This window comes from Vidua macroura, chromosome 4, assembly GCF_024509145.1.
Source record: "Vidua macroura isolate BioBank_ID:100142 chromosome 4, ASM2450914v1, whole genome shotgun sequence".
In the NCBI taxonomy this organism is placed as follows: domain Eukaryota; kingdom Metazoa; phylum Chordata; class Aves; order Passeriformes; family Viduidae; genus Vidua; species Vidua macroura.
This window is the reverse complement of record NC_071574.1, coordinates 71,407,719-71,419,010: the sequence shown is the minus strand read 5'-3', so window position 1 is coordinate 71,419,010 and position 11,292 is coordinate 71,407,719. Positions and strand designations below refer to the sequence as shown.

The following is an 11,292-nucleotide window of genomic DNA, read 5'->3' as shown; positions in this document are numbered from 1 at the left end:
CCTGTCAAGATGTAAGGTGAAGGAGGCAGGGATCAGGAGGGGGGTTAATCTGAGGGGCTTTATCAGGTTTCCCACACCTTTGATAAGCAGTTTAGGAGTCATCTGAAGGCTTGAAGCTCCTGCAGCCCTTTGAACCCTCGGAGCCCTCTGGGGGGATGCTGAGCTCCATCAGCTCGTGGCAGGAAATGCTGCAGCCCCTGTCCTGTGTCACCGAGTTCCTGTTTGTGGCCTCACTCCTCTGGGTTTGTGTTTTGTGGTGGAGAACTGTTGGCTCGATCCCTCCAAGGCAGCATGTGCTGCTTTCAGCTGCTGCCTCCACATTTGCTTATACGAGGCTTTAAAAAAAGCCATCAATATTTTAGTTTCAATTCAAGCCTCTGCCTTGAAGCTCCCCCTTTTCATTTCACTGTAGTGCCTAGAGCCAGCTAATGAAATATCTCCCTCCTGCTTCAAATTAGGCATAAAAGACTTGTTAGAAGATGAGGAGAAGCTGCTGAATAATCCTGGTAATGTAAAAATCGACATTCTATAATGTCCCTAATTCTCCTAATTAAACATGATACATGAGTGTGCTACAAGAGTCCTCCAGCTGCTCCATAATGAGATGTTGCAGGGACCACTTTGCTGTTGGATGAGGCTGGGTTAAACTCTAATTAAAGCCTTGCAAAAGGCTAAGGAGTTGTCTGGTGTAATTAAGAAACTTGTCTCGCATTCTCAGTGCTGCCACCCCCAGTGACCTGCTCCTCTGCCCTGTGGGGAACTGTGGGTCTCTCTGTCCGTATCAGATGTCTCCTTGGAAACTTCTTGTATTTATATATTTTTTTAAAAATTTTTCCACCTGCAGTTTCAAATTGCCGCGTCGCAAAAACGGCGGCGCGGCCTTGGCTCGGTGGAGGTGTTGGGTTCGGGGTGGGCTGGGGCGCAACTCTTGCGTTTTTAATGCAGCCTTTTCATCCTGTGGTGGCTTTTACCCGAAGGGGAGCGAGGTTTTTGGGGCTGCCCACACCATTGGCATGAGGGAAGAGCCCTCGAGGCCACCCCAAAACGTGCTGGGGGCCATTCCTTGAGCGCCCCGGGCCTCACGGGGCCTCAGAGCGGCCCCTCACGAGGCCCTGGTGGCAGCAGAGGCCGCGCCCGCCATGGACTCGGACTCGGAATCCACAGACGCGGCCACGGGCGCTCGGAATCCACGGACAAAGACCTCGCCAGCCATGGACTCGGACATGGACTCCACGGACACCGCCTCCCTGCCGGCCGTGGGCAAGGGGAGCCTGCAGCCCTCTCACGACACCCCCATCTCGTTGTCAGGGTACCTCAAGTGCGACACGGACGACGCGAAGGAGGAGGGGACGAGCGAGGAGCTCTTCGACGGCGTCAACTCCACCATCGTGTCCGGGGACAGCATCCGCTTCTTCGTCAACGTCAACCTCGAGGGCCCTCCCAGCGCCACCGGTGAGTGGCCCCCAAAAAAAAAAAAAAAACAGGGATGGGAGGGAGGGGTTGTTCCTGGTGGTGGGATTTCGTGGGGTCACAGTGGGTTGGGTTGGAAGGGACCTTAAATGTCATTTCTTTAAGGGTAGGGACACCTTCCGCTAGGCCAAGGCTGCTCCAGGCCTTGCCCAACCCATCCTTGAACCTTTGCTTCAGGCGCAGTGTTTTTGTATCCTCAGTACTACCTGTGATAAATGGTGAGGAAGAAAAATAGCCAAGCCCTTCACCAAAAACTTCTGTCATTTTGCTTCATTTCATATGTGATTTTGAACTTTTTTTCTTTTGCACAAAATTGAATAAAATCCCCATTTTTTTGCTTAATTTCCCATATGCTTAATGAATCCTTTGAAAAGTAAAACTGGAGGAGGTAGGGAATACAGATCTAAACTGAGATCCCACATAGTGCCAAGCCAAGTCTGAGGAACAGAGGTTTTAGGAGAAGACAGAAATCAAGTCATGCAGCTAAACAGGTTTTTTTTTTTTTTTTTGTGGTTGGTGGCTGTGGCAGTCTTGCTTAGATGTAGCAACCATTATATTTTTCTAGAAAATGTTTTCAATTTTAGTAAGATAAGTAGTTCTGAAGTTAGACAAAACTTAACCTTCTTTATTCCCTGCAAGTGTCCAAGGCCAGGTTGGACGGGGCTTGGAGCAACCTGGTGTGGTGGAAGGTGTCCCTGCCCATGGAAGGGGGGTGGAACTGGATTATCTTTAAGATCCTTTCCCACCCATTTTGTGAAAGTTGGATTTTGTGGGATGTGCCTGGGAAAACGCAGCTTTTGGACACAGAGCAGCCTGGATTTGTCCCAACAGCTGGAGCCTGCCTATGTGGGCTATTTTAGAGCTTAAATGCACAGGCTCTGGATTATTCTTGATGTCACAGTGGCAGAGAGTCCTTTAAGTTTGTTAGAAGTTATTTTGAGGTTACATGCAAACCCCAATTGATCTCCAGCAAGCAGTTCCTGGGAATGGTGGTGCAGATTAGGCATGGCCTGGACCCCTGTTTGACTATCTTGGAGTCTGCTTTCTGACTCTTGAACGATGACTTGAACTTAGGAATAATATCCAGCAATTTCCAAGCCTGCAATTTTACAAATGCCATCTTAATTGAAAGATTTAAGGGAGCTGTGCTCTGCTATGACAAGTCAGGACTTAATGCCGTGGGGTGCATTGTTTGGGGATGAGGAATGCAAGTGCTGTGGATTCTTCTGCATCTGAAGAAGTTCACTTTCCTTGTGTGTCCTCCTGGGCTTTTTTTGTTTTCTCTTCCATCCAAAACAGGACAAAAAAGGCATCCTTATTTCCCTGAAGCACTGCTGTTTGTGCTGGTGCTATTAGTTGTATCTTTTTTTTTTTTTTTTTTTTTTTCAGCTGAGATTATTAGAATTTTTAAGGAAAAATGGATTTCTGATGTGCTGGGGTCCTGTTTCAAGTGGAAGGCTGGAGATTTTTAAAATGAGCTTCAGGCAGAACAAAAGCCCAAACTTCCAATAAGGGCATATGTGAAAAAATAGATTTTTTTTTCCCCCCATTACAACATCAAAGTGAGCCAGGCAGCCAAAGTCCAGCTTTTTCACTGTTAGGCAAAGAATTCATAAGAGTCCAGGTGTTGGAGTCATCTGGGCTATCAGTTCCTTTACAGAGATGGTTTTACTGGAGTTTCTTCCAGGCTGGATTTTATACACATCAAATCAGTCTGTGGCTGCACAGGGCACAGCTGATTCTCCTGGAGGGGTGACATTTTGGGTGGCTGAGGGTGGCTCAGATGAACCTCTTAAGCTCTTCCAAGAAAAATACCCTGAACTTCTGAAAAAAATATCCAATTCCCAAACTGAGGTTTAATTATGCCAGAGCCAAGGTGTGTCTGAGAGTGAATTGTTCCCTGCACAGAAATTCCCTTCCATCGCTGCCACTTTTTGGAAGCTTTGGGAGATTTGTTTTTATACTCAGGTTTTGATTTCCTAGAACAAAGCTGGAGCTGAACCTTTGCATGGATTGTCCAGAGCAAGATGAGCTGGAAAGGAGGGGGAAATAAAAGTAGAGTTTCTCCAGGCAATGCCAGAAATCCCAAGATCTCATTTCCTACCCCTTGGGTTGCTGGTGCACCAGAACCCTACAAAATCCTCTGCTGCTCTGAAAACACAGAGGAAAACCAAGCATGGGAATGGAATCTTTGCCTCCTCATCTAATTTTCCTGTGTTCTCCAAGCTGGGTGAAATGTTTGAGTCAAAATGTGCTCTCTTGGCTGAATGTGGTGCCCAAACTCTCTCCCGCTGGAGACTTTTTTTGGGTCAGCTGCTGTGAGGTTGCTGCCCACCTTAATATAGAGCTAAAAGATCCAAAATTCCCATTTAGGGAGGGGATGAGTTGGAACCCTGGGATGCAGGTGCTGGCAGGCAGTGAAGGTGGAATTAGAGATGCAGTGACAGCTCTGCATCATCCTGTTGAGCTGTTCCTCTCTGTGTGATGTGTGTGCAGCTCTCCATGAGCATAATTGGATGCTCTCCACTGTAATTCTGTTTTAAAAACATCACTGTGTGAGATTAAGCTTTGAGCCAGCAAAACACAGCACGACCCACCAAACTCCAACAATTGACCATTGACATAAAATACTGGGCTTTGTGCACTGGTGTGTGTAAAACAGGATGGCTTGAAGAAATCTGGGGTTCAAGGTATGGCCTGTCTTATTTTTAATTAATACTGGCTGCCTTTGCAGGGAATTCTGAGCCCAAAGCAGTGCAGATGCCTGAGCACTACAGTGCTGCTCAGTGGTGACATTTGGGTCATTTCTCCTGGGTGTTTCAGTGCTTCCTTACGTTAACTGATGAAAGGTTTTTTTTTTAATTCTCTTCTGCTTTTCATCCTTGTGACTTGGATTTTGGTGGTAACATTTGTTTTCAGCAAATGTTTGTAGCTCTAACAGGAAGATGGGTGTTTATTTGAAGCTGGAGGCTTTTCGACCTGGGATCTGCCTTTTTGGGGGAAGATCAGGGGTGGTTTTTAGGCTGAGGCTTTTTCTGAAGTCACAATAAATGTTTGCAAGTAAAATCACAGAATTGTTTGGGTGGGAAGTGACCTTTAAAGGTCATCTAGTCCAACCCCCCTGCAGTAAGCAGGAATGTTTTCCTCTAGACCAGTTTGCTCCAAGCCCCATCCAACCTGGCCTTGAACACTTCCAGGGATCCAGGGGCAGCCACAGCTTCTCTGGGCAACTGGGCCTCACCACTCTCAATGTAAAAAAATTTCTTTTTCAAGTCTAATCTAAATGTCCTCTCTGGCAGTGGGAAGCCATTTCCCCGTTGTCCAGGAAAGCTTTATCTGCAGCACACCTGGAATGAAATCCCTGCAAACAAATACAGCAATTTTGGCTTAGGCTGGGCCTTAAATTGAATGGACAGGTCATGCAAGTGAGTCTTGGGAATATGTGGAGACACATCCTTGCCATCAATCACAGTGTTCTTATCTCCTTGGCAGCTCCCTTAAATCAGCCAGGCACATATTTTCATCATTTGGATCTTGGTTTTCTTTCAGTTTTAGGTTTTAAACAATCACTTGGATCTTGTTCTTGTAGTTTGGGCTTTTAAAACAGTTCTTTGGATGTTGCTTTTGTTGTTTGAGGTTCTGAATGTTGTTTTTGTAGTTTGAGGCTCTGAAACAATTCAACTTCTCCTTACCCACATTGCAAGAGGTTTTGCACAGTATTTCCTTAATTTTAGGCACAATTTATCCAGGATTTGTGGAGCTGTAGCTGCCTAACTTCTCCCACTTGCAGCTGATGCTCAGACTGGTGATTTTAGAGCAGTTTTGGGGAGAACAAGGCAAACTCCTGCCGGCAGCGAGAAGCCAATTGGAAAGCAGGATGTGGCTCTGCCGGGGTGTGGGGGGGAAGCAGCGGAACACGAATTACGCTTCAGGAGAAATTAAAGGCTGTTCCACCCTGCGCACAATTGATCATTGCTAGATACAGAGAATCAACAGTTTCCTGTATCCCGCTCCAGAGGCACACACGTGCACGCCCGCCGCCACCAAACACGGCATCCAAGTCTTGGCCCAGCCCCTGCCCAGATGACTTTTTTCTTCAAGGGGACGAGGAGAAAAGCTGGATGCTGGCGCCAAGGATATTCCAGGGAGAGTAGCGTCCAGAGACAAGTGGTCTGGGCTTGAATGGGTATCACTCTGCACACAATAGTCACATTTCCTCACATTAATACCAAGGTCCTTTTTATGTCTCGAGGCACAATGCTGACCCACGCGTTCCATCTGATAACTCCTGTTTTAGCAGTTTGATGTCAGAGTGGGATGTTGGGCTCCCGAGGCTTCCTACCCTCTAATGGAAAGTGGATATACCGATTGTGTGCCGGGGAGGGGACGGCCTCCCTCCGAATTTCCTGACGAGGGTGTTTTCAAAGCGCTGCTTTAGGAAGCCCAGGGAGGTGTGGGGGGGAGCACGGGTGGTTCTGCACGGAGGCAGCAGCCTCCCTTCTCCGTGCTTCACCTTGGTGCTTGGGAGCAGCTAAATCGCCCCCGTGGGATTTAGAGGGCATGAAAAAAAAAAATGCACATTTCCCCCCCTGCCCCAAATTGATTGACAGGACCTGCCACAGGTGGGTTTTTTCATTAAATATTCGGCTTTTATAGCACATGGGTGTGACAAGTGACACCTTGCCCCTAATCAGTCTCTGTGCTGTCCCCTCTCTTCCCAGTTCCCCACCCAGGGGTGTGAGGGATGGTTCTTCACCTGCCCTGATGTTTTTGCTGTTTCAGAACCTTTATTCCCACCTACCTTTGGCCTGGGCATTTGTGAGATGAACCCAGCTGACTTCAGGCTCTTTGCCTCAGCTCAGCCCATCACCTCTTGTGGGAATGCAGGATAATGAAGGCACAGTTATTTATCTAACAATATTTAACCAAAATTACTCAAATCTGATGGTGATTAGTCCAGGCTCAGGTCAGCAAAGCAAAGAATCCCTCTGAGATCCTGTTTGTGCAATCCCTCACTGCCACTGCTGTGTTAGAGGTGTCACCACTGCTCCTGACAAGATCCTGTCATGCCACGTGGTGATAGGGTTTTATTTAAATATTTTTAAGGCAGATTTGAAAAGCAGAACAGTTTTTTTTTTTCTGCTCATGGTTTGACACAAGTGGCTGAGTCTCAGATTTGTGCAGACCCCTGATAAAAAACAAAGATAAATCAGACTTCTTTTTTTTAAGTAATAAGCCCTCAAAACCTTAAATGCTACCACTCACACCAGGTCCTTGATATTTTTCAGGGAAAAAACATGGAAATGCTAATTCAGTATTCTTCTCTGATTTATTTTACTGTGCTTGTATATATTTACTGTGAAGATGCACCAGGGAGTGTTTGTAGATCTAAAGAAATGTGCACAGCCAAAAAGCTCTTTTTGTCTAATTTCCACTCCTTTTATCTCAAAATAAAATACTGTCTTAAGATGCTGCAGGCATCCAGTGGTGGCTTTGCTCCAAAGGCTTTTGGATTTTCTCAGGTGTTAAGGGCAGCGCTGGGGACCTGGATGAGGAAAGGGATGGAAAAGGATCCTGGGTGAAAGCAGATCTCTTAAGGCAAAAGGTGAAAAGTTTGGTATTTGACTTTCAGGGGTTTGTTTTCAGGCTTGCATGGCAGATGTTACCTAAGCAGGGAGTGGAGGGGAAGCAAGGAGGGGATTTTGTTTCTCTGGGTTGCTCTCAGTGATATTATTAGGGCAGCTGGGATGAAAGCGAGCAAATAAACTTCCAAGCATTAAATCTCCTCGTTCTTGTTGAAGTTGGATGGGGCCTGTTTGGAGAATGGTGGGAAATAAAAAGGAGAGACAGGGCCCTGAGTGTGCCACGAGCTCTGATGGTGACAATTCCTCGGCGTTGTCAGAACTGAGCTCCCTGGGAGTCGCTCGTGGCGTTCCCAGTAACGCTCCGTGCCTGTGTGCACGCATCCCAGAAATTCGGGATGCGCGTGGCGCCTTGATGTGCCTGCCAGGGGATGTCGGGGATGCGTTGCTGACTTTTTGGCTTTTCCCCTGGGCAGGACCTGGAGCAGAGCCCAACAGATAAGCTCAGCCACCCCTGGCAGCTCTCCCTCAGCTGTGTGTGAGGACACACAATAATGCCCCTTGCTCGCTCGCTTGCCTAAAATAGGCTTTTGCTGCCTGCTCTGTCCGGCAAGGAGGGCCACAAAAATAGACATGAAAATTTCACGTGGTCCCAACCTCCTCGCAGAGTTTCATTGTGCTTAATTGTGACGTTCGGGTGTGAAATCTCAAATTACTGAGGTTTTCAAGTTGCTGCTCTTGGTAGTAAGACTTGGCTGAGGAGATTGATGGGGAGTTTCTTGTAGGGTGAATCCAGGGTTTTCTGTATCCATGTCATCTCCATGAAGGGCTCCTCTGTGGAGGTGCAAGGGCCAAGGATGTTGACTCTTTTCACCCCCTCCTTGGCTGGAGGGAGGCAGGGATGATGCTGTGGAGGAGGAGAAAATGAGTGGCAGGCTGGTGGTGGTTGGACTTTGAGCTTTGGATGTGCCATGGGCAACCTCCTGCAGGATTTGATCCCACATTGCCCGGCAGGAAAGAAATGGATATTTAATGTGAGCAAGGCAGAAGAGCACTTGAGAAGTCTCTGTGTATTTTTCCCTTCCCTTTGTCATGTTCAGTGGATTTGCTGCTATCCCTGAGTGATGTTGTAGCACTTCAGTGAACATTTGAGATACCAGCCCAGAATTGGGATGGTCGTATCCATCCATCTCCCTGCTTGGATTAAATCCGGGCCGTGTGTTGTTGGGATGAATGATGAATGAGGCTCTGGGCTTTCCAAAGCATCACTTCTGTACCCAGAACAGCTTTTTTGAGAAGTTTGAAAGATTCTGCTCCAACAGATGCAATGAGATGTTTTTGCTTGTGTTGATAAAGCAACACTTGGTGCTCCTCCAGCTGGGTACGTGAGAGAGCTGTCAGCAAAGATTGATAAACCTTGAAAACGATAAGAGGAACCGAGAGTTGCTGCCTGATAAAAGCACAACGAGAATTTCTCTTCCATTTCCATGTATCCATGAGGACAGGCTGCAGCTCTCTCTTCAGCATGTGCCTGCTATTGTTCAGGATTGTGGGTGTTTTTTGTCTCTCCAGAACTATTTCTTGCAAAAGCAGATAAACCAAAACATGTTTTCTCCTCAATAAATATTTATGGGCTTCCAAATATCCCCGCATACTTCTGCATGTGTAATTAGGCTGGAAGTTGGGTAAGTGAGCATTGGAGAACTACAGATGTGAGAGCCTGGGGAAAATGCTTGATGTTTCTGGTTTATTTGGGTGCTTGCTTTTTAATAATAAATCGCACTTTTTAGATGAAACAGCTTGTGTTTTCCAAAAGGCGCATCAAAAGCAGGAATAATTGGGGCTGTTGCAGCAGCAGACTTGTCTGGCTAAGTGATGCTTTTAATCACATGTGCAGCATCCAAGTGAAATTTGGGAGAAGTTGGGTGATGTAACCAAAGCCTCTGAACCACCTCATTTTGTTTAGGGGGATATGAAGTCAATCCTTTCCCTCGTTTCTACAGCTCTGTTCCCACTTTGAGTTGGAGCCTTTGAACCCCATTGAGGGCAAAACTCAAATTTCTGTTTGATCAGCAATGATTTTGTTTAAAGCAGCTTTCTGCATGCAAAAGATAATTGCTTTTTTTTTTTGGAGTTCTGGAGTTTTAACATGAGTTGCACTTTCAGCTTATTTTTTTGAGAGCAGCAGGGCTTGGCTTGAAGGTGCATGGCCAAGTCATGGGGTTGCAGCAGCTCTTATAGGTTAGGATTTGGAAGTAGAGATCTGGAAAGGAAGCAAAACCCTCATCTGAATAACTGTAACTCCGTGTTACATCTCTGTAGTTTTCCACAGCTTGGCCTCTGGAAAAGTTTTGGTCTTCAGTGGGTTTTTTCCATGCTGCTGCTTCGCTCAGTCGAAATAAAGCTGTTCATGTGTTTCATCTTGGTAGCATCTCAGGCTTTTGGGTTTTTTTTTTGGAGAATTTAAGGAGAAGGATGCCAGGCTGGAAGTGTTCAAGGCCAGGTTGGATGGGGCTTGGAGCAGCCTGGTCAAGTGGAAGGTGACCTCGATGGTTTTTAAGGTCCCTTCCAAGCCAAACCATTCTGTGATTCTCTGCACAAAAAGTACCTGTGGGACAAATAAGGCCACAGAGAGGCTGCCTTGGTTGCAAGGAGTGGGCTTTCGGCAAATACAGCTTGGATTTGTTTTGTTTTGTAGCCGATACCCAAAAAATGCTTTGTAGTTACTCTAAGAAAATGTTATTGTTGGCGCTTGGAAGTTTGAAGTGGGAATTTCCCGGGTTCCCCCATCCTGTGTATTCAATGACATTTACTAGTCCCTAAACAGCAGTTTTCTTTCCCAAGAGCTGTGTTGCTTTCTCCTCAGATTTATGGAGGCAGCGTGGTGAGTTGACAGGACATTAATGTGCTCATCTTGGAGTCGCTGCCTGCAATCCCTTGGAAGTGCCTGGCTGTTATTGTTGACTCCTTAACGAGGACAAGGAGGTTTCCAAACGAGGGTGACTCATGAAATCGTAGCCTCAATCTATCAAACAACGATGCATTGGATTAAATGATTACTTCAAGGATTAGGAGTTAGATTTTTGGGGAGGTGAAGAGGGAGGGAGAGAAGGGAAGAGTAAAAATACATCAGAGTTACAAAAACCAGGCCAAAAAAAGCTGCAAGGCACAATCCCCTAGTGATCAGATAATGCCAATCCCAGCGTGCTTGGTTCACGCTTCCAAAATGGGAGATGTTGTAAAAACGGAATCTCTGCTTTTCTCTAGAGCTATCCCCTGCCAAGGCAGTGATGCTTCACCTCCTCCTGAGCCTCCTGCTCAGCTCCTGCTGCCTGTCAGGTACCTCTGATAGTAACACTCTTCTGATGTGGGCTTTTTTTCCTTCTTTCCAGCTGAAAGTGAAGGTACTGGCTGCGTGTTACTGCACACATCAAGGAAGGTAAGTAGAGGTGCTGTGTGACCAATTTGTTTTTTTTTTATCATCTAGAAGTACAGAAAAGGATCTTGAAAGACACTGAGGGGCTGCTTGTCACTGGCCTAAGCAAAAGTATTTAAATGCTTCTTCTCTTGAATTCCTCTCCCATTCTTTAAACCTAAAAAGCAACGTGCTGCTCATTCTCAGAACAATTTCTCTGTAATTCTGATTGTTCCACTGCTTTTTGTCCCAGACAATTGCTTGACATGTTAATTCATCACTTTCTCTTCTGCAGCTGCCTCCACAGGGATCCAAGTGTGTGCTGTAGAGGTCCTGGCTGCTGAGCTCCTCTGGAGCTGGAAGCAGAGACACCCAGCAGACATGGCTGGGATTTGGTTCCCTCTTTATTCCAGCTAATCAGTCGTCCTTCACGAGGTTCAGCAGGAGTGAAATCCCTGGAAACAAGCAGGCTAGGAGGAGGATTAGAAGCCCACACTTAGTTTACACTTGGTCCTGAGACTGTAACTCACTAATGATAAGGTGAAAGTGCAAAAAAAAAAAAAACTCTCTAGGCTTTGTTATTCCAAACCTTCAGCTATGGAAGGGCACAGAAAGTACTCAGGGAGGAATTGGGTTGATATTTTAATGATTTCCCTGTAAGGGTGGTGAGGCCCTGGCACAGGGTGCCCAGAGAAGCTGTGGCTGCCCCAGGATTCCTGCAAGTGTCCAAGGCCAGGCTGGACAGGGTTTGGAGCAATCTGGGATAGTGGGAGGTGTCCCTGCCCATGGCAGGGGGTGGCACAGAGGGGATCTTTGAAGTCCCTT

General features: G+C 46.6%; 1 protein-coding gene across 4 annotated transcripts in view; it reads left to right on the top strand.

The window, feature by feature from the left end:
• The first annotated feature begins 794 nt into the window (after nt 1-794).
• Nucleotides 795-11,292, top strand: part of SLC4A11 (solute carrier family 4 member 11) — a 67,536-nt gene continuing 57,038 nt past the window's right edge. For all 4 annotated transcript variants that reach the window (XM_053975358.1, XM_053975356.1, XM_053975357.1 and 1 more), the window contains exons 1-2: nt 795-1,452; nt 10,445-10,491. In XM_053975358.1, the coding sequence (XP_053831333.1) occupies nt 1,140-1,452; nt 10,445-10,491 (360 nt within the window). In that variant the 5' untranslated portion in view covers nt 795-1,139. The remainder of the gene's footprint in view (nt 1,453-10,444; nt 10,492-11,292) is intronic.